The 24,485-nt window shown below is 36.7% G+C and overlaps 1 protein-coding gene and 1 long non-coding RNA gene across 5 annotated transcripts in view; one reads left to right on the plus strand and one right to left on the minus strand.

Annotated features, from left to right (window-relative positions):
- The window catches only part of syt7a (synaptotagmin VIIa), a 166,246-nt gene that overhangs the window by 109,570 nt on the left and 32,191 nt on the right, over window positions 1-24,485 (plus strand). For 2 of the 4 annotated variants that reach the window (XR_013819816.1, XM_079858862.1), the window contains exons 1-2: window positions 1,175-2,402; window positions 10,660-10,776. The exons of 1 other annotated variant lie outside the window; for it this stretch is intronic. Coding sequence is in view for 2 of the 3 variants with exons in the window: in XM_079858862.1 (XP_079714988.1) it covers window positions 1,255-2,402; window positions 10,660-10,776 (1,265 nt within the window). In the remaining variant the exon portion in view is untranslated. Of the gene's footprint in view, window positions 1-1,174; window positions 2,403-10,659; window positions 10,777-24,485 lie in introns of those variants that run through there. One more of the 4 variants, XM_079858863.1, reaches the window with a different exon arrangement.
- On the minus strand, window positions 4,846-13,521 carry LOC307151078. Its single transcript, XR_013819817.1, has 3 exons — window positions 13,445-13,521; window positions 9,101-9,172; window positions 4,846-4,902 (listed from the first exon to the last, which is right to left on the minus strand). It is a non-coding gene; the product is annotated as an uncharacterized lncRNA (long non-coding RNA).

Raw genomic sequence — 24,485 nt, forward strand, 5'->3', positions numbered from 1 at the left:
TTTGGAGTGCTGTCAGTACAGAGAACAACGACAAAAATCGGTGTTGCCTACACCGAGTTATCCTCTTTTTAAAATTTGCACCCTGTTGACTTCAATGGGGCAAGTTTTAAACCTGCTTTTAGCCTCTTAACATTCTTGATGTGTCATTACAAGTGCCCAGCCATGTTGAGTGATTCCTTCAGAGTGAACACGGGTGGATCTGACTGCAGTAGATGTGAAAGATATGGATAAAAATTATGTTTATTCAGCCAGCGCACATACCTGTATTTACTTCCTGTTTTCGGTCGAAGACCACAGTAGTCGATTGTTGAGTTCACGCGCGTGATCATAGGTAACTAAGCAATAGTGGAGAACTCGACAATCGATTACTGTGGTCTTCGACCGAAAACAGGAAGTAAATACAGGTATGTGCGCTGGCTGAATAAACATAATTTTTATCCATATCTTTCACATCTACTGCAGTCAGATCCACCCGTGTTCACTCTGAAGGAATCACTCAACATGGCTGGGCACTTGTAATGACACATCAAGAATGTTAAGAGGCTAAAAGCAGGTTTAAAACTTGCCCCATTGAAGTCAACAGGGTGCAAATTTTAAAAAGAGGATAACTCGGTGTAGGCAACACCGATTTTTGTCGTTGTTCTCTGTACTGACAGCACTCCAAATTGACAAAAAAATTAGCTCAATGTTAAAATTGACCGGAGTTCTCCTTTAAGGACACCCCGTCCAAACCTGCTTCTGGAGGGGCCAAGTCTCCACATCTTGAACTTGCCTGAAAGTTTCCAGTATGCCTAATATGCTTTAATTAGTTGGTTCAGGTGTGTTTAATTGAGGCTGAAGCTGAACTTCAGGACAATGGCCCTCCAGGGGAAGTTTCGAACACCCCTGCTTTAAGGCTAATACCCCAGTGACAAGCTGTTGTACCCTAAGGTAAAATTCAGCTGGGATTAGACAAGCTGAAATGAGGATGAATGTAGGAATCATGAGTGCAGCTCAGGTGAAACTCACTGCAAAGTTTCAGAGGTGAATTTGACACAGTTTTTAGATTAAAGTGAAACAGGGCTAATGATAGAAACAGAGGGATGTAATTGCTGAGGGAGGGGAGGAGAGGGCTAAAGAATGACGGATGATCTAGCGTAGTTGGTTGGCTGTTGAAGAAACTCAGGGGGCCGTGGTGTTACTTAAAACGAGTGTCGCAAGAAACGATGGGCAAAGTTAAGAGAAGAAAGAGGCATGTGCGAGGAGTAGACCGAGATGGGAGGCTCTCAACAGACCAAAAAACAGTCTCCCGCAAGAACCGGTGGCAGCCGACTGACGCCACACACGCCGCGACACACACATGCGCATGGCCGTTCAGGGCAGACCCGACACACTCCGCGATCCAGTCAGGCACGCACCGGAGCGGCACGCAAGCAGGCCGTGCAGACGCACACACACACACACTCTCGCCGCTCGTCGTCCGCTCAGGGAAGTCTCGCTCGGGCCGGAAACGGACACACAGACCAGGGCGGCTGCGGTCTCTTCTGCTACCTGTGTTACAGTGGCTACTGCCTCTGTCTGATGCTTCTCTCCTTCTTTCTCCTTCTCCTCCTATCCCCACCTACATCTCGCACTCCTCCTCCTCCTCCTCCTTCCTCTCCTCTACCCCCTTCTCCATCTGACGACACTATCTTTTCATTGTCCTTTTCCTCTCTGGCCATTCCCTTCTGCCCTCATCCTTCCCTAAACCTCTCGTCCTCTTTCATGTCTCCATTCTCACCTCTACAATCCCTAACCAACTCCCTGACTCTCCTTCACCCGGATTCGGAACTTATTCCCTTCAACTTCTCGTCTCCTCTTCCTTCATGCCCCTCTGCGTCCTCTGATCCTCCTTCGACTTCTTCTTACAAATCCTCTTCGGGTTCTCCTCCCCAACCCCGCCCTTTTGTTCTTGTCCCGCCTTCTCTCCTCCTCCTTCCTCGCCCCTCCCTCTGTCGCTCCCTCTCTTCCTCGTCTCGCTCCTTGCCCTCCCTCCTGCTCTGCCCGCACAGTTTGTCCGACCACACCCTCTCCTCGACCGAGACCTTGGACCAAATCCCATCGATGGGGGCGATACCTCGGCCTCGCACCTTGTTGCGCCAGCAGAGCCTCCAGCAACCCTTGATCCAGGCTCCGGCCCCGAATTTGATCAACAGGCCTCCTAACTCCCAGAGTTTGGGTCAGCTGCACACCCAGCCGGGTTTAGGAGGGGGCGGTGGCGCGGGGCCTGGAGGAGGGACCGGGACCGGCTCGAGGAACTCCAGGGGCGGCCCGGCTGGAGCATCCCGCTATAGGTCAGGAGGTGCCTCTCATGGGAACCCTGGCAGCGTGGATCACATGATGGGTCAGATAACGAAACGAGGCCTGGACGTTAAATCCTTCCTGTAAGTCACTTCCTGTGTGGGTCTATCCTGTGCTTGCCTTTTTTCCTGTATTTGCATGCATCAGTCTTGTCTACGTAATTACAAAACAAAATTGTTTAAGTAAGGTTCACCCAAAAATAAAAACCATTCGCTCACCCTCATGTCGTTACAAACCCGTATGACTTTCTTTCTTCAGGATAGACAGAGAAACAAGCGCGCCGCCATCTTTAGAATATTGTCTTTGAACTCGGTATATTTCTATGGCATCGCTGTCGAAGAGTAATTCGCTGGTGAAGTGGATTTACTTATTGTAGAGTTAACGAAAGTTATCACGAGCATTGTCATTTTTAAAACAGATGTCTTAACAAATGTCAGTAGAACGGGAAGATTTTAAAACGGGCATTTAATTTAGAAATACGTAAGATCGCTGTGGAAATAGACAAAAGACAGCAAGCGCAGTGCTATAAAGGGACGGGGCTACAGAAGATCTATAACAGGAAAAGAGAATTTTAGCAGAATGTTCACGCTGCTCTTTTCCATAAAAATCAACACATACGGCGACTACAGACTGTAAAGCTACAAAAACGACAAAAGAAGCACCATAAAAATGGATCTAGTTTTCTTTTTCACAGTCTTTTGAAGCCATATGATAGCTTTGCTAAGATTTTTCGCCACAACTCATACATTTTATTTGTGTTTTTGTATAAGTCTCATAGGTTTCATATCAATACTTAACATCAATACTTGAATTTTTGTCTGTTCCTTATACAAAGGCATCATGTGAGTTAGAGTATAGTTAGAAACTTTTAAAATCAAAAGTGTCCATCATTAATTTTCATTGTTAGGAAAAGAGCAGCGTCATTCTCAGTCACCATTCTCAAAAACATAAATTTTATATTCCATGCAAGAAACTAAGTCATGCATTTTTGGGTGAACCGTGTTTTAAGTGCTACAAAAGCATTATATTCTTCGAGAAATATCTCAGACTACACCGGGTCAGTTCCCTTTCTCTGAGATGCTTTATTCATACTTGACCTGCTTTAGTGTGTGGTAATAATAGGTCTCTTTAAACAGTGTAAATGTCCCAGAGTTCAGCTGAAAATGATCTGCGTGCCTCTTCTTGTCTGTTCTCGTCTCTGTCTCTCTCTCTCTCTCTCTTCACCTGTCTGTCTCCAGACCCTGTCAGACAGTTGTTCATTCTGTCACACTATATTTCAGCCCCGCTGCAGGATATTACCCCCCTCCCTCAGCGTTCTGCACTGATCTGCTGTTTTGTGACGTTCTGTTTTATATGGCTGAACATTGCCTTGTGTGCGGTCTCAGCTGGTTTAAACTTGCCACATTTTAGGACCTCAGGGGACCGCTGGAGATATGGTACCAGGACTGATATTATGTATGTATGTCAGCACATGCATATGTGTTCGGAAATGTGTTTGCCTGTGTGTGAGTGTGTTCATGAATGTTTAATGGTCTTTCTTTTGTGTTTAAAGGGACAGGTTTCCCCATAGTGAAAATTCTGTCACTATTTATTTATCCTCATTTCACTTCCAAACGGTTTGACTTTCTTCTTTCTAAACACCTTAAACTTCTTCAAAGTCATATATATGCTTGTATATAAGTCATATTTACTGATATTTACTGATATTTCCTTCCATTCCATAGTTCTCAAATGTTGAGTATCAAACTAAACCATGGCACTTTTGGTTGCAAAACATGGATAAACTAATTGTGTGTGTTGCGTCACACATGTTGCAAAGCATCTTGACACCCCAAAGTTTTAAAATGTCCATATATAAATGACATTTGAAAGCTGCAGCGCAGTAAAACAAGTCTTTTTTCTTACATTAAGCTTCTAAAGACTTGAAATATTGTGCATGACTACTTATGGTTTTTGTAGCTTTATAGTTCACTTTAGGCTTTCGTTCTATGTAAAATAAACACCATGATTTTACTATTTTTTTTTACATTTTGTGTTTCATGAAAGAAAGAAAGAAGTCATACAGAGTTTAAAATTAAATGAGGGTGAGTAAATGATGCAAAATATTCATTTTTGGGTGAACAATCCCGTTAATATCCCTCATGTTCAGTCTTTTGTTTTCAAACAATTGTTTTCGAAATATTGTGCATGACTACTTATGGTTTTTGTAGCTTTATAGTTCACTTTAGGCTTTCGTTCTATGGAAAATAAACACCATGATTTTACATTTTCTTTAAATTTTGTGTTTCATGAAAGAAAGAAAAAAGTCATACAGAGATTAAAACGAAATGAGGGTGAGTAAATGATGGCAAAACATTGATTTTTGGGTGAACAATCCCTTGAATATCCCTCATGTTCAGTCTTTTGTTTTCAAACAGGGTTGTTTATTCATTAGGAAAGTCTGAAACATAATTCCCGAGAATAGCTGTGAGTTATTGAGTGCACAGGACAGCAGGCGTTCACGCTAGCTTGACAAGGGCTACAGGTCTTCAATAGATGCTCCGGCCGTCTCTGTAAATCTCTCCGGCTGCTATACTGCGTGACCTGCGAAGGAAGGGAGGGCAGGTCTCAGCTTAAATGACAAACAATTAACGCGACTGAACATCATCTAATTTCCCAAGATTATCCACACGTGAACACACAGCAAATCGTCGTGATTGATGGATTTCATGGCTCTCAAGTGATGTAACATGGTTGAATTTATAAGCCTGCCTCAGTTGTGTGTAAGTGACGTCTGGCTCTGTTGTGACGTATTTAATTGAATTATAATAGATGCTTTCCTGAATGGGGTCGGTGTGAGAAAAGGCCTGTAATTTTCACATTTAAACAGCGATTTAGTGATGAATAGCTAGGTGTCTTCACACGCTGCTAGGTCAACAGCTTATTATGACAGGTTTGAAAAATAATTTCTCCTGAAAGGCCGCAGAATATTTTTTCTACGAATGCCATTATGGCAGTCCAACCTGTGATATACAAATTTTTCAGATACACTTCTTATATATGGTACTTATTAATATATTGAATTTATGTCATCATTTACTCACTGTTCGTTCCAAACCTGTATGATTTTTATGCTGCTTTAAAGTAGTCCAAAATAGTTCATATAACTTCAGAAGACTTGTGATATAGCACACAAGTGTATTGGACAATTTTTATGTAATTTTTTGGTATTTTATTATCTTGGCTGCCTCTGGAGTCTTTATGATTTATATGTGATAATGTTAGAGCTGCACGATTCTGGATAAATTGAGGATCATGTTTTTTTGTTTCAAATAGAGATTGTGATTCTCCCATGATTCTGAACAGACTTCTAAACAAAGTAGCATGTAATTTACTAGAGGTTCTGACAAAATATGAATGACTGTTTATTTAAATGTTTAATTAATATATATATATATATTTAAATCGGGTTGAATTAATGATTCAATGACGACTCAAATACTTCCCTTATTTCACTACCAGATGAATCAGTGTTTTTGAATGAATCTCTAGAATGAATGATTCAATGACATACATTATTTAACAGTCACTTGTCGCCACCTAGTGGCGTAAAAATGTATTCAAAACAACCGTTATTTGAAGCGCGAAGTTACTCTATTTTGATCGCTATCGTAGACATCAGTGTTTAAATCCGAAATATAATGTTTTATCTCAGTACTTCCGTGATTATTTGAAGATTTAACACAGAAATAAGATACTGTGGTTGAAAAGGCTGTTTGTGAAGCTGTTTTTCATGCCTAGATGTTTCGAGATCGAGAGATCGAAGATCTAAGTCGAGATCGCAATCTTATTAGATTAATCTAGATTAGATTAATCGTGCTGCTCATTAACATTCAGTGGGTGAGTACATGATTTTTGGGTGAACTATTCTGGAAAATCTGTCTTCCGTTTGGTTATACGTGTTTATTTCCACAGTTTTTGTGCGTTTGGTAGTGTTTGTACGCAGGCAGGTGTTGAGTTTAAAGTCTTTGCTATAGATTCACGTTAACCCTGAAGCATTGATTTTCTGCCCTCTGAATCATTACTCTCAAAATGGATTGTTACCCCAGGACAGAGAATGAAAAGAAAACAGAAAGAAAGTGAGGAAATATGGGGTTTTGTCTGAGGTTCAGAATAGCATACTCCCATACTATTGCTGCAGTTTGTTGTGCACAGTAGCCTATGCAGATTTAGTATGCATTGCATTTTTTATGCAGTCTGTATGCATTAAATAACGGATAACCTACTATATTTGTCCTTCCATTTCCAGTATTGATAACTGTTAATACAGTACTATACAGTATGCATTGTTAAATGTTTCAAACTGTAGTATGCCACATTCCACAAGGACTGCATTGCATGTTTAATTCAGCATGTTTGAATTTATTTTATTTATTAAAGGATAGCCTCTTGAGATACAACATCTCATTTTCAAGAGGGTCCTATAAACACAAATACAGAATACAAAAGATAAATCATAAGCAAAAATAATAAATAACAACATTACAGATACACCTACAATTTCATTCATACACAACTCATTCATACACAAATTCTCTCACCAACTCATCACACTAACCTAAGTGTTTTTTTTTTTTTTAAGTTTTTAATTCAGCATGTGGTCTCTAGTGTTCACCTCATAAACTAAACTAGATTATTTCTCTTTTTTTAATATTATTTATGCCTCAAATTTTTTCAAATAATGAACTGGAGAAAGAGACGAAATAGAGTCAGTAGCCAAAGTTGCGAGTTTAACTTATGCACAAAATTGGAATATCGCATAAAACTTTTGCGAATAAAGCACCGCTTCCATCCCATGTGTTCAAGAGAACAAAATCCTCACTTCCTGTAAATTTGGTGCAAAATATCTGTAATAAAAATGGAAGCTGCTGCAATCGGGGAAGCAACTGTGGCTCTTTTTCGTACATCATAAATGACAAAATAATACAAAGCAATAAACGCTGTCATGTTCTCTTGTGCCTTTGGAAATGCAATCGTGTGAGATGCTTCAGAGAGAATTAAACCAAATCATTCTGATTGCAGACTTTGGCTCAGGCATTTCAGAACGACCAAATCAACATTTGAGATGCTGTGATGCGATTGGTCCGCTGGTTAGTCCAGATATCCAATCACATCCTCTGTTGAGTTTTTGTTGCGCATCGAGGGATTTATTCTGTGAATGTGTTTCCATCGTAATCCGCCTCAGTTGATTGCTTCAAGTTTTTCCTGCACATTTTTAGAGTCTTTGCATTTCCATCCTAGCCTGAAAAATCCAGACCTAGCCTAAATCTGAAAGATTAATGGTCTGGCGTCGACTAATGAAAATCGGCCAGCTCGAGGGGCGGCACCAAGCATGCATTTGAAAATCTCACTGCACGCAATTGGATAACACTACGACCAATCACAAGAAGTTATCGCTTAGCTACCAGCGGTGCTTACTGGTAGATTAGACTCTTACCGTATCCGGTCAGCAAAACAGCAAAAACGCACTTCTTGCAAAGGAACGATTCGAGCGCCGTCTTCTGTTCCTCTTTTAGATAAAAAGTCTAAGGGCCCTATCTTGCACCCAGCGCAATTGACTTTGTACACCGACGCATGTATCATTCCTAATTTACAAAGTTACTTGCGTTTTGCGCTTGATACTTGCGTTTCAGATCGTTAAAATAGGGCCCTAAATCTTTCATTGTAGCGGCCAAAGCAGTTTCAAACAAATGGTGTTCATCCAGACAGAGCCATCTTGCAATGTTTACTAATGACTTCGACGTCACAGCGCTGTCGTCATCTCGCCTCTGGCCCGCCTATATCAGATAACCCGATGTGATTGGTGCAGCTCGGATACAAGGGCATATTTAATGAGCATCATTACTCGACACCAGTAACTCGCTGAGCTAATTCAACTTGTGCTCTCGCGAGAACTCTGGATTACCAGGGTATTTCCATCCAGCATCCTTTCCATAGACTTCCTAAAATTCGCATAAAAATAAGCGGATTGAAACATAGCTAATGGGTTCAAATATAAAGTCAAGTTAAATGCATTGCTTTGAGGAAGTTTGCATACTTCACATTTTACAAAGGTGTAGATCCTCTAGTAATTTCATGCATACAGAATTCATATACGGTGAACAATGTTCATACTGCAAAAATAGTATGGAAGTGTGCCAGTTAGAAAACATCCGTGTTCCGTTTATGCTGGGAAGACTAAATATTTCATCTCCGCTGGTTAAAGGGGGATGTCATTGACACACATTCATGGCCTTGGGTCTGATATAGAGACAGAAAAAGAGAAGAAGAAAGGGAAGGCGAGAGGAAGGGGGAGGTGGGGTGTAATTGAGGGTTGTTGGTGTGTTATCAGTGGTCAGCGACGGTCCTGTTAACATCCCAGAACATTCGCCGTCCGGCTCTCACCGGAAAAGTGCTTCTTTTTATTACTTTGACAATAATGATTCCTGTCTGTTGTGTGCGGATGAGTATGTGTTGTGCGCGCGAGTGTGTAGTCGCTCCAGCCAGGAGCTATTTTTTGCAGCCATTAAATTCTGAAAGGCAAAAATAGCCGGAGTCGGCCAAAATGGAGGGAAGCCCAAGAGAATATGAAGGAATGGATGGATTTACAGCAGGAGAGAGAGGGAAGAAATGGTAGTTGGGGAAGTGGAGGGGGGGTTAGAGAGTATTAAAACCACTTTAGATACGAGGAGAAGGAAAGGAAGTAAAGAAAGAGAGAGAATAATGCCATATGACGAGGTTGGAATTTAAAGGAATAGTTCACCTGAAAATGAAAATGCTGTCACCCTTCACTCACTGTCATGCCGGTCCAGACTCGCTTGCTGCTGTTGTTTTTCTGCGGAACATTAAGTGATATTTCAAAGATGGAATTCCATAGGGATGTTTACATTTTGTCCCAAAATGATTTAATAAAGTATTTTATTAATCAAAAAATAACACACAAAAAAATATTTAAGCATAATTTACAGTATGAAAAATGGATATTCATTTTGAGATTTGATAAAGATGACATTTATGATGGCAGATGAATTTTATATATATGTATATATCTTTGTGTGTGTGTGTGTGTGTGTGTGTGTAAATATATATTGTACTTTTGCAATATGTAATATGTAGGCCTATATTGTCTGTATGAAAAGAAAAGAAATTAATTAATTTTAGAATTGCACAACATTTACATTTGAATATTCAATGTTAATTATATATAAAACAACAAATTATATTATATTACAAATTATATTATATAAAATTGCTAAATGTATTATGTATTATATATATGTGTGTGTGTGTGTGTGTGTATTATATATATATATATATATGTGTGTGTGTATTATATATGTATATATATGTGTGTGTGTGTGTATATATATGATAGTTAAATGTATTATTTATATATATTTATAATTTGCACACTCACACATATAATATTGGTTTGTAACTATTTGCGTTTGTGAACCTAATAATTTTCATGTGAACTGTTCCTTTAAGATCAGGAGGGACAGACGAAAGCTTTCAAAAGCTGTTTAAGAGGAGTTTAATAGCAGGATATTAGAGAAAGGTCCAGGCTCAGAGATGAGGGGGATTTGTAAGTAGAGAGAAAATTGAAGAATGTAAGAAAGAGAAGAGAAGAGAAGACGAGAGGAGAGGAGATAGAGGGTGAGCAGTGACCCAGAAAGCAGCAGCTCAGTGCCGACACCTCACACACACACACACACACACACACACACACACACACACACACACACACTCTGCACTCTCAAATAGAAACAATTAGTCCAGATCTCTCTAACGGGCCTCAATTAAGGCTGAGGGGAGAGAGAGAGAGAGAAGAGAGAAGGATGAAAACACCAGTGAAAGAGGGAGACGGTGAATGTGTTGAGTGACGAGGACAGTAAATCAATGTATGTGTGCGAGAGAATGTGAGTTTGAGTGTTTACAGGCCCGTTTACATCGAGATCAGCTCTAAACGCGACGGGAATGACTGGAGAATCTGTATTTCACACATAACATTTTCGATTCGAATGCCTGCATTTGTAACACCGTTTCATGCCGACTTTAACTCTACTTGTATTGGTAAGCGCAGGTTTGCCATTGAGATCAAAGTTAACATGCAAAATGCAAATAAGTGCATATGGATGAATCAGAACATGTGCAGAGCGGTCTGAGGAACGGGGCTGATATGCTAAACTCAACACTAATATTATCTGCTGCCTAATAACTTGTTCTTGTGTGTTTCCTCTCGCTCTCGACTCTTCCTCTCTGCACTTTACGGCTCTCTCTTTCTGCTCTCTCTTTGTTTTGTGTCTCATTTTCTTGGTGAAGGGAAGGAAAAATGGTGGTTCTCTCTCTCGCGATCGGATTGGCCGAGCATGACGACTTTGCCAATCTTCCAGACCTACAGGAAGTACCGCCCAGTCAAGAAACCCCCCCTGACAAGAGGTATCTGTCAGAATATGTGTGTGTGTGTGTGTGTGTGTGTGTGTGTGTGTGTGTGGAGAGATGCATTACATGTTTGACCAACCCACAGCAAGCGGTAGAGCTCCTGCTAGAGAGCAGGGGATTGTGGGTAATACCCAGCATAGCGTGTATTTGCCACAGGCTCTGAGGCAGCAGATACAGACACAGCGGTGCGCCGCTCTCGCTTTCAAGTCGTAATGCGAGTTAGTAGTTTCTCTCAAGCTCTGTCCAAAACGCCAGTGAGCCGTCATGCTATCGACTGCCAACATGGGCAGCCAAATCTCATGAGTGACTTATTTGTAGTGTACTTCATAGGCAGCAACTTCACATGGCAGGTTGAATGACACAAAAGACCACTACACATGGGAATTGACTCAAGCTGTGTCCCAATGACACACTATACGCTAATAGGGGAGAGCGGGGCACAAAGTAACGCTTTTTGACTTTCTCAGTTTGTGTAAATCTACTTATGGTTCAGAGTATTTATTTTTTCCCACATTAATTTCCCACATGTCTAGTACAATTATGTGCTTTTGTTTTATTAATACAGTATATACTTTTTTCTTGATATACCCCGAAAGAATGGAAGTGAAATGTGACAACATGCCCCATAGGTGGGGTACATTGTAACATGTGTGGGGCACATTGTAACATAACATATGGCAGCTTAAAATGTTATCTGATCTAATAAAAAAAATATACAAAACAAACTAAAATATTTTCTAAATAAAATACAATTAAAAAACTTTTTCATATAAAATAGTGGCAATTTTTAATAATTAAATCTAAACTCATTTTTGAGTTTTGACTACGAACACATGAAAACACAGCTATACAACATAGTTCAAAACAAATAAATAATTAGTAATTTCTGAACATTGACTCTCAGTCTTTATTCACCTTTTTCTCATGTTTTCTCAATAAAATTAATAAAAGTATAGAATAGCATATTTCTAATAGGGGCACATTGTAACGCAGTGTGACAACATGCCCCCGCCTGCACAACTGGGATTTAAACCCTGCTAGTGTCTTCTGCTAGTTAGCGAAGCATTAAATAACTATCTCAACTGTTAAATAACATCTTGGAGATTAAAATAATATCAGATTTGTCTTATTTTAAATAAACACAAAAAATAGAGATGAAAAATTAACTTAAGAAATTTACTTTTGCTATGGTTTAATAAATGTCTATGGATATCTTCCAAAAAAAAAAAATTGGCGGAATTTTTTTTTCTATATAGTGTTGATATGGCAACTAGTAAATACACAAAGTTTCGTCATCCAAGCATGTGCGGAAGTATTTAAAACAAGCGTGTTACAACTAGCCCCGCGTTACGTTGTGCCCCGCGCTCCCCTACACTATGTATTCAACTGTAGTGTATGAACTTTATATGTTTATTTTGTCTTTCAACATCGGAGTCTGATAGCCCCTCCCCCTACGCTACGTAATTAAACCTGCGACAGTTGAAGTGTCCACCGTTACACACTTCGTTTTTTCATTTTAAATAAGTGCATCATCCGGGTATTTAAAGTGCACTTTTTCTTTTTAGAATTTATACTGCAAAAATGGCGTAGAAGAGAGCACAAATACACGATTTGGGACGCACCTTCAGTAAAGTTTGGCATTAGCATACTGCTAATCGAATGATTAGCATGTTGTCATGTTTACATTGTTGTACCCTTAAAAATAGCCTAATTAGATAGCCCAATTCTTTGCAGCATCAATGCTAAACGGCACTATATTTACAAGAACTGCTGGAATCATGCAACTGTATTGACACGTTTGTAAAATAGCATTTTTAAACTAATTATATTCCAATAGTTTGATGCTAGCATGTGGCTAAATGGCAATGCTCATGAGAACTTGGAGAAATGACACTTCCAGTCGATTTTATTTTAGCATGGCGTTAGCATGTTGCGATACTCTAACGTATGATAACGCTGCGAAAGCGTACGAAGAAATAAAATAGACCATTTTTAATTACATTGTAGTAATGTAATTTAATTTAATTTAAGCTAACAGCACAAAACGTAAATTAACATAAAATACACTGTAGTACAAACAGGTTATGAATTAAATGGTGTATTTTTAACTATTTATATTACAACTGTTTGATGTTAGCATGTGGCTATATGAGAACTACATGAGAAACACTTTCAGTTGATTTTGTTATTAGCATGTTGTCATGTTTACTCTAATAAGACTTAAAAATATATTGCACTTACAAATTACGAGTAAAATAGCAATTTTTTTTATTAGATTGAAATATTTTACCAATTTTTTTCAGTATCGACAAGAACGTCATGTTTACATTGCGATGTTACCAGCCTTAATGTTGCACATACAAATAATAAAATTAAAATAGCCCGTTTTTAATTAGATTGAACAATTTTGACGATACTTTTTCAGTGTTGATGCATAAACCATCTACTAAACTAACAGCATACTTTAGCCTAATTAGAATAAATAAACATAGTACAGACAAATTGTGTGTAAAAGTGTGTTTTTGATTATTTATATTAATAATAAGTGATCACATATAGTCACCATCCACCATATAAACGTATCTTTTCTTAGCTCTTCTCTGCGAAAGATGCAATGCTGCATAATAATTTTGTCATAACGAGGTTAAGCTGTGTTAATTTCCACCTGTATCTTGTGGAACAGGGAACGCGCCGGTTTCTCTCGCTAGGTTTTGGAAGATAGCTTCAGAATGGCTGATATGAAGTAAATGAACAAGCTGTATGTTCAGCTGTACGTCGCTAATAAGTAATGAGCTCATTAATCATGCTAATGAGACTCACCTGAGGCTAACTGGGTGTTTGAATGCCATTGGTGGCTGTGTGGGCCAGGGCTCAGCCAATGAGGCGTGAGACACTGAGACTTACTTCCTGCAGAGATGTGAACTGTTGCGATCTTTACTGCATGTCTTGTTTGTTTCTGTTTTTGGCATTTTTATGCCTATTTGTTTTTCTTTCATCCTCTGACTTTAGCGTCAGATCCTTTTATCCCCACTCTCCTTGAACACGTCTCCCAAGTTCACACTTTTTTTTCTTGTCTTTTATGCTTTTATATTTGTTCTCTCTCACGAGGTGTCTCATTAGCTTTACTTTTCCCACTCCGGCTGTGTTTTGGGAATGGAAACTACTGTGCAATATGCGGTACACAATATAAATTGCATGTGAAACAATGTGCAACATATAAAAATAAACATTTCAAACAGTATGCTGCATTATCACATGACCTCATTATATATATATAATATTGAAATTTTGATATAAATATGTTGAAATAATATATTTTATGCAGATAAAATGTTGTACATTCTGTATGTATTATATAGAAATAAATATATAATATATTTTAAAAAGTTATACTTTTTGTCAAGTTTTACACAAAACATTGGTGAACTTTATATATATATATATATTATATATATATATGTTAATTTTCACTTATGAATGGCACTTTATAGATTAGCATTTTTAAATGTATTTTTTATTATTAACTTTAAATGTTATGTAGTTAATAATTAAAATATCTCATTGTATTTTAATGGTGAAAGGGTTGAAATAAACAATCCAATTTATGAAGTAACCATATTTATTTTTAAAAGTGTCCTTTTATCATTTTGAAAACAAATATGTGCATTGCATTGTGGGGATATTATATTCTGCACATTTATGCAAACAACTACTTAGGTTTGCATTAATAAGAAATTGGCAGTATGCATACTGCAGAAATAGTATGAGTAAGGTATTTCGAGCACAGTTTTCTTGTGTGTGCATTTAGTGAATTTGCTCTGCAAAGGGATTTTATTATTAAGAATCATGCCTGTCACTCACATAAACATTCATTTATTAAAAAAGCATTCCTCTATAGCTACCACACTGATAATCATAGATAACACACAGCACACACTCGCCTACACCTCTCGGGGGAAATCCTCTCTGGCTAACCAGCGATCATCGGTGAATGTTTCTGCGCCGGATAATGGCAGTGAGTCAGAGGCTGAATTAGGTTTTGATCATTTGGAGGGCCGACGAGTGATCGCAACTGAATTAGAGAACGCAGACGTGAGTGTCTCTCTCTCTCAGTCTCACACACAGGCACTGTATGGCATTAGGTTTATGATTTACTGCGTTTGGTGGTGTGCCAGTGAGAGGGAGTGTATCGATGCTGTTGGTCGAGGCTAATTTACAGGCCTCTGACTGAAGTGGTGTAACTCTCCTGAGACCGGAGCTGACACACACTCCGATGCCTCTTTAAACATGAAGGAACACATCGGGGTCTCCCTGATCACCATTAATATTATACAGACTGATGCAAGACTTCATTATGATGGAAACACCTGTAGTTGCTGTGTGGTAGCGCCTCCTCTGTTCAACTGAAGGATTGCTGCTCTCAGCCTGAAAAAGTGCAATACACTACAGCGTTGTTCAGTTTAGGATTATGAGCAATTTATAACAAAGACATAAAAAATATGAAAAACTTTATGCACTATATATATAATAATTGTTTATAAAGTTTTACATATGAAAGATTATATATACAATTATATATACAGTATATTTATCTATCTAATATATATATATATATATATATATATATATATATATATATATATGAAGAGTTCAGATGCAAAAGCCTCTAAGTGCCATCTGAAATTTTCTTCTAAAATTTGCATTTTTATCAAGCTTGTATATTTAAGTTCAGTAATTTCACTTTAATGACAATTAATAGATAATTATCATTGCCATTAAAGTGAAATAACTGAACATAAACATACAAGCTTGATAAAAATGATCATTCTAGAAGAAAATTTCAGATGACACTTAGAGGCTTTTGCATCTGAACTCTTCATATATATATAAAAATTGCAAATATTTGTTTTATTTATTATATATTATATACTAATGCTATTATATATATATAATATACATATGTTATGTATATATATATAATATTTTATATATTTATTATATATATATATATATATATATATATATATAAATTACAAAAAGTTATATATTTTTTCAAGTTTTACATAAATATATGAAATTGAATAAATGAAATATTTTAAATATATGGTTAATTTTAGTAGTTCGAATACTGTTTTTTTTTTTTTTTTTTTTTTTTTGTCTAGTGAAATATGTAGTTATTTAGTTACAAACTGTTACTTATCACATTTTTTTCTTATTCAAGTATGCAAATTAGGATGTTTTGATTAGTGTTTTATTAGTTGCATATAATGCTGTTAACCTAATTTAATCATTGTTTATGTGCCAGATAAATAATACTTAAAAATATAATGTTCATTGTAGTAGATATGTTTCATTCATAGCTTGTAGTTTAGCTAACTAGTTGTTCAAAAGAGCATCTTAAAGGGATAGTTCACCAAAAAATGAAATTTGTGTCATCATTTACTCGCCCTCATGTCGTTCCAAACCTGTTTCTTTCTTCTGTGAAAAACTAAAGATATTTTGAAGAATGTTGTTAACCAGGGGGAAGAAATACTATGGAAGTCAAGAGTCGCGTTTCCATTAGATTTGCACAAAACTTTTGCGATTTAAAAAAAAAAAATGTTGACAAAAAACTATTACGAAATGACGGCGTTTCCATTAACCGATGTTATGCGACTAAAACTTAATTTTTTCCTCTCGCGATTAGTAAAATAATTCCAAAAATCATGAAAACGGACTTTGGTAGGTTTATGTACTAATCCCAGCCGCTGCACTAGCCATTATTAATAATGGAAGGAGATGTGTGTGTGTTTTCCAAGCATTAATGGTAAGAAACGACCCTTATTATACTTGAGAGCGGCACATATGAGGTGTTTCTGGGTGTTTCTCCCTCATTTCTGCTTCGAGGTCTTGATTGTGGCATTTATTTGAGGTTTAAGGCCCGTTCACACCAAGCACGATAACTATAAAGATAACGATAAAGATAACTATGTATGCGTCCACACCAACGACCGATAACGGTCTTTTTATTCTAAGCACGCCTGGATGATCCAGATCCATTTTAAATGCGCGAGACCTTTAAATTAGAGTGGATTCTGATTGGCTGTCAGTGTTTTATCGTTCGACAGCTGGAAAAAAATCGTTCTGAAAGTGATCCCAACGATATCGTTCCTCATATCTTTATCGTTATAGTTGTGGTGTGAACTCTGTTATTCTTTAATATGGAGAACGATTTTTAGAATTATATCTTTATCGTTATCTTTATAGTTATCGTCCTTGGTGTGAACGGGCCTTTAGAATCCATTATTCCTGTAATTCTTTCATCTTATATGAATTTAATAAAGAACTCTGTCTCGTATTCTGTCCAAACACACCGCGTCATCTACGTCAGGTGACCTGCAAATACGCAAAAACTGTTTCCATTGCAGTTTTGCGAAATATTTCTTTTTCGAATTGCCTGAAAAAAACCCTCATGTGAGCATAAAAACTTTTTTGCAATAAATGGGAGTTTTTGCGAAAATTACGTTTCAGTTAAGCGTATTTTCAAATCGCAATTTCAATTCGCGCAATTTGAAGGGTAATGGAAACGCGGCTAATGGCTGCCGTCAGATACCATCATTCTTTAAAATATCATCTTTTTTGTTCTGTAGAAGAAAGAAACTCATACAGGTTCGGAAAATGATGAGAGAATTTTCATTTTTGAGTGAACTATCCCTGTAACTGCGCTGTAACTACTCCCCGACACCATTTGCTGAACTTTCTCCTGAATCTCCACTTTCTGGGTGATTAAATGGTCTTTCTCTCTCTTTTCCGACTCAAACACATTTTTTCTTCTCTCTCGTTCGCTGGTTAATTAGGGCTGGAGTAAAACTCAGGGCTCGCCAAACACACACACACACATGCAATTAACTCAGCCAGGAAGAGCTAGCAGACTAATAAGGAGAAGGGCGAGTGAAAGAGAGAGACCGTCTGAATGGCCAAGCCTTCGAGCTGTTGGCACGTTCCTCTGCACTGAGGGCTTGTGATTACCCAGAATGCCCAGTGAATGAGAATCAAACAGGAAGAGCTCAGCTCTGGTGAACCAACATCGCTGAGCTCTTATTCAGAAGCAGTGGCAGATATAATGCGGAAAGCAAACGATCTCAGAGACGGAGATGACGTACACACACACACACACACTCACTCACACACAGGCTTTGAAGTGCTATCTGATGGTTATATCTCCATGAAGTGTTTGAATCAGCATGAGTGAGATTACAGCTATACTGGATCACTGACGCTGGAATGAATGTGTGTGTGAGTCTTATGATGCCGGGTCATAATTCACCACATCAAAACAGCAAAAACAAGAAATTATTATTTATTAATAATAAAATTATTAACATGAATTATTATTTTTATATTATATATATATACACTTACAATTAAATTTGCAAATATGTATTTTTATATATTTAAATGAACCTAAATAAATTATGTTCTATACTTACAGTTGGATTTGCAAATATTAATTAATATAAATTTATTTCATATATTATATAGCAATTATGATTATGAATATTTTATACATTACACAATGCTAATACTTTAGTTTGTTTTATTTTTAAATGACCATTATTTAAAAACCAGTACAAAACACTAGCATGACATGATTTATTTATTTATTTATTTAAATTAGCATACATTAAATAAAATACAAATATCGTTATGATACTATTATTATGCGATGTGATTTGCAAATGTTTATTAAATAAATAAGATTATGAATATTTGGTATAAATTGATATTTTAAATGAACAAATTAAATTTAGTACAAAATACTTGCATGACACACACATATATTTAGTATTTGTTTATTTATTTATTTATTTATTTATTTAAATGAGCATACATTAAATACAAACACCATTATTATATATACTTACAGTTGGATTTGCAATTAGTAATTACATAAATGATATTATTTATTTAATTTAGTACTTATGATTATGAATATTTTGGACATTACTATATGCTACTGAGAAATGAGGTTAACATGCTTAATATATTCGTGAATATAATATCACAATGCAGAAAGTATACTAACAGTCTTAAAATAGAGTTAATTCTCCTCATTTCTTATTGGTTTGAGCAGATTGTGGCTGAGGTGTGACCCAGACGTGTTCCTGACGTGCTCGTGTCATTCACTCATGTGCCGTGTGCAGCGAGACACAGAGATTCATATCACGTCTCACATGCTAACACACACACACAGCTTTTCTCTGCCATTTTGCTGTTGATTCAAGCGTGCGGCACCTTTATAGGGAGGCTTTGCTGTGGATCGGGACTGAAGCTCCCACTGTGATCATGGCATTTAGATTGAAAAGCGCACACACACACACACACACAGAATATAAGTGCTGTGAGACTCTGGAGTGTGTTGTGTCAGAGAGAGGATCTTTCTGATGTAAATCCAGCCCTAGGCTCTCTCAGAGTCTTTATACTCGGTTAGTTTGAGTCTATGAATGAAACTCATTCACATACTGTGTTGTTCTACTGTATACGCTTTTGACATTTACACTATTCAGAATCAAATCCTGGAGTTCTGCATATATATATATACAGTGGTGGTCAGAATTAATGGCACCCCTGGTAAATATGATCAAAAATGGCTGTAAAAAATAAATCTGCATTGTTTATCCTCTTGATCTTATGGCCAGCGTGTTTTGGAGAAAAGCATTTATTTTATAATGTGATTTACCCCCCATTTTCAATTCTTTTACTTCAATGAAAGGTTATATTTTTGCACATTTTTTGAATGAAAGATCAAAAGGATAAACAATGCAGATTTATTTTTTACAGCCATTTTTGATCATATTTACCAGGGGTGCCATTAATTCTGACCACCACTGTATATATATATAATTTAACATTGAAATTTGCACATTCTACATAGGCCTACAATAGTAAGAAATAGTAAAAAATGTTTTTGAAAGACGTAACCAAGCCTGCATTTATTTGATCAAAAATACAGTAAAATTGTGAAATATTATTACAATTTAAAATATCTGTTATTCTATGTGAATATCACGTAAAATGTCATTTATTCCTGTGATCAAAGCTGAATTTTCAGCATCATTACTCCAGTCTTCAGAGTCACATGATCCTTCAGAAATCCCTCTGATATGATGATTTGCTGCTTGAGAAACATTTATGATTATTATCAGTGTTGAAAACTATTTTTCTGCTCAATATTTTTTGTGGAAACACAACAGTAATATTTTTTCAGGATTCTTTGATGAATAGAAAGCTCAAAAGACCAGATTTCTTTGGAATGGAAATCTGTAACATTACAAATGTCTTTACTGTCACTTTTGATCAATGTAATGCATCCTTGCTGAATTAAAGTGTACTATAGTGGCTGGAAACCCATCCGTGCACTTCTGTGCTGCGTGCCGTTCGTGTTTTCATCTGGATTATAGTATCAGCACGAATTAAAACCCCAGTGACAAAAGCTTGTTTCTTTATTGACTGTTCAATCTTACACAATCGTGGCCACACACGCACACACACACACACACACACACACACACTCTCTCAGCGTGTGGGCGGCTTGTGTGTAGACACGTCTAGTGTTATGCAGATAACGGGACGCTGTGGATTGTGGCTGTGGATACGCATATTGTTGCGGGCATAAATTTGCATAAAAATGCATATGATTTAAATGATTATATAATGCAGTTCTTTATGCAGTTCTGTCTGAACCTACACACAACACAGTTTTAGAATAAGCTACGTTTGCAGCTATGAAGAGCGGCTAACTGGTTTAAACTTCTGTGTTATATAGCAGCATATAAATATGATTTGTATTGATATTTTCCCCTGGAGCCTGTTTATAAAGTTAGTATGCCCAAAAAGCAGTTTTTCAAGATCATTTTCCACCCACGCTGACCTGTAGAATTAAACAGGCTGTTTGTGCTGCTGTACCTTTAAGACGTCTGTGCACATGACCTCTGCTGTGATTGGCTGACCTCTTCGCATGTGAATTAGCTTATGCTGCTCTGCCGTGCAAAGGCAAAAGACCGTAACTTCGTTTTTGGTCGAAAATTAGTTATTTATATTTTTGGCACATTCAAGACCTTCTTTATCATGTGGATAAGTATCTTGAATCAATTCCGTTTTTTTTTCGAGAAAATAATGATTTGTCTTAACAGTAACTTCCAAAAGCCCATGAGAAACCAAGGCAGAACACCGTAACATCAGTTACCGCTCTTTGGCTTTGTTTTGGGACGTTCAAATTGAGTTACGGTGCTCTGCCTTTGTTCAGCCGCGCGTCAATATGAAGTTACTGTGCCGGTGTTCAATCAAATAATGCTACCTACCAGATTGTACGGTTATCTGCCTTTGTTTTAATGTCCATTAAAATTAAAATTACGGTGTAGCCTGTGTACTTTGTACAGCTGCCATCAGTCGCTCTAACTTATGATGTCCTCAGAGCTTTGTCCTGCACAAATGCGGTCAGAATATGGTCTGAAACCGCTCCATCGACAAACGTGCGATATCGATCGCGAAGGATTATGCAGAGTTGACAGAAAAACGTTACACATTGCCGTATCAGATGAATACAAGCAAGAATTAAAGTTTGGCAAACTAGCTGGCAGAGTGCCAAAACTTCGCCTTCAGCCCCGCCCTAAGCAACACATACGCAGTCGAGTCAACGCTAGACTAATAGGAGGTATTTTGTCATGTCAAATGTATTAATAATGCCATCAGAATGCAACCAAAGCACAGGATAGCAATAAGTAGATGGCTATCAATAATTGTAAATCATACAAAATAAATGCCATGATCACTAGATTTTATACTGTCTTACTATAATGATTTTGTTAATGGTGATCAGCAACTAAATATTGATAATGTGGAAGTTACTGCCTTTTGCCTTGGCATGACTTCTCACTTTTTGCTGACAATACAAAGGCAGAGTACAGTAACTTTAAAATAGTGGTCAAAAGTCAAGTTTGAGCTCAAATTTTTTTTATGTATATAATTTCCATTACTAAAACATCTATTTGCCAGATTTCCAGTGTCCTACCTATAATTAATTTGGCGGGACAACTAAAAATCTTTAAAGTCATTTTTCTCAGTTCCACACTCTAGCGACTTAAGGTCTTTTGCCTTTGTAGGGCAGTGCTGTACCTTTAAGACGTCTGTGCACATGATCTCTGCTGTGATTGGCTGACCTCTTCGCATGTGAATTAGCTTATGCTGCTGTACCTTTAAGACGTCTGTGCACATGATCTCTGCTGTGATTGGCTGACCTCTTCGCATGTGAATTACTTCCAGTTTGCAACTCTGAAGGATTTCAAACAAGGACATATTTTCCCTGATTTTCATGCATCCTATTTATTATATTTTTATGAAATTTTATGGTAACTTGTAAATGTAAATAATATACATAAAGTTAATATATATGTAAATATAATTTTTATATGTCACGGGTGGCTGCTAACAGAAAGCGCACGATGAGGGAATAAATCCACACAGGAGAAACGTAGGCAAAAATCATCCACATAAAATAGACGACACCAGACAAAGAACAGGAGAACTAAGATAATTAACAACAGGTGATCATGAACATAATCAATAATCAGACACATACGGGGAAACTGGGTCACAGGGAAAAAACACAATAAAACATAGGAACTCTGACATTAATATCCTATTATATATTTAAATATAACTAACATTAACTATAATATTATATATTAACTAATAATATTATATATAAAATTGTGTTATAAAATAAGAAAATATTATATATATATTAGGGCTGTCAAACGATTAATCGCATCCAAAATAAAAGTTTGTGTTTACATAATATATGTGTGTGTATGGAGTATAATTATTTTCTATATATAAATATACACACATGCATGTATATATTTAAGAAATATTTGCATGTATATATATTTATATTATATATAATTTATATTATATATAAATATTTTATATATAAATAACACATTTTTCTTAAATATATACATGCATGTGTGTGTTTTTATATATAGAAAATAATTATACTCCATACACACACATACAGGTATATTATGTAAACACAAACTTTTATTTTGGATGCGATTAATCGCGATTAATCGTTTGACAGCCCTAATATAAATATATATATAACTCAATGTTTTTATCAAATGGTAATTTTCGATTTAATATATTATTTATATTAATATTTTATTATATATTTATAATTTTTAACTAATCATATATATATATATATATATATATATATATATATTCTTTCTTATACATTTAATAAAATATTAATATAAGTTATATATTAATAAAATTTAAAAGAATAATCAGACTCTTTATACTGTATGAAGAGTTCAGATGCAAAAGCCTCTAAGTGCCATCTGAAATTTTCTTCTAGAATGATCATTTTTATCAAGCTCGTTTATTTAAGTTCAGTAATTTCACTTAATTGACAATTAATAGGTAATTTGCATAGACATTTAAGTGAAATTACTGAACTTAAATATACAAGCTTGATAAAAATGATCATTCTAGAAGAAAATTTCAGATGGGTTTGGGTTACATATTTACATATAGATTTTAACTATATATATAAAGCTCAATGTTTTCATTGAATGTTATTTTTCGATTTATCATTGTTGTGTGTTCTAGATTCTGAATGCTCGATTCCTCCACATCAGCATGTCTAGCATCAGCGTGATGTATGATCAGTGGGAGTTGAGCACAACATCTTGAGACGAGTAGAAGATGTGAGGGTCAAACTCCTGCAGAATAATGGAGCTGTCCGTGGTGCTGACGCCGCGTGTGTGTGTGTGTGTGTGTGTTGCCTTCTCGCTCTCCACTCGAGTGGGTAATCTCCTGTAATTAGCTGCAGATAAAGAGAGAGCGCAGTGTGTGTTTAAAAGCAGGTGTATTAATGAAAGGGTGGATGAAGTGAAAGAAACAGGGTTTGTTTGGACACAGCGAGTTTGAACATGCTGACTTCGCAAAAAAGCCTTGTAGCATTTCATGATTTGCATGATTCAGAGTTACTGTCAGTCATTCAGTGGAAGACTTTGGGATTTGTAATGGGATTTGGGATTAAACTTGGGATTTGGGTAATGTCACACCTCAACAAAACACATAGTTTGAGGAATCATTCCTGTCGGGAGCAGGAGCTGTTGTGTGCTGAAGTGTAACGCCTGTCCTGTTAGGGCTTAAAGAGTGACCAGTATGACCAGTAATAGTGATGCTTCCCAGAGTGACCCTGGATCACGTCACCAGTCACATGTCGCACGGGTATATTTGTGGCAATATCCAACAATACATTGTATGGGGCAAAATTATCGATTTTATCTTTTATGCCAAAAATCATCAGGATATTAAGTAAAGATCATGATCCATGAAGATATTTTGTACATTTCCTACCGTAAATATATAAAACATTTATTTTTGTGAGTGAATGCCGCACAATCATGAACATAAATGATCAACTTTAAAGGAGATTTTCTCAATGTTTTGATTTTTCTGCACCCTCAGATTCCAGATTTTCAGATTTTGTCCTATCCTAACAAACCATACATCAATGGAAAGCTTATTTATTCAGCTTTCAGATGATGTATAAATCTCAATTTCAGAAAATGGACCCATGTGACTGGTTTTGTGGTCCAGGGTCACATATGTGTGTATGTTTATGTGTGAATTAAAGGGATAGTTCACCCAAA

This window comes from Squalius cephalus, assembly GCF_949319135.1.
Source record: "Squalius cephalus genome assembly, chromosome: 23".
Classification (NCBI taxonomy): domain Eukaryota; kingdom Metazoa; phylum Chordata; class Actinopteri; order Cypriniformes; family Leuciscidae; genus Squalius; species Squalius cephalus.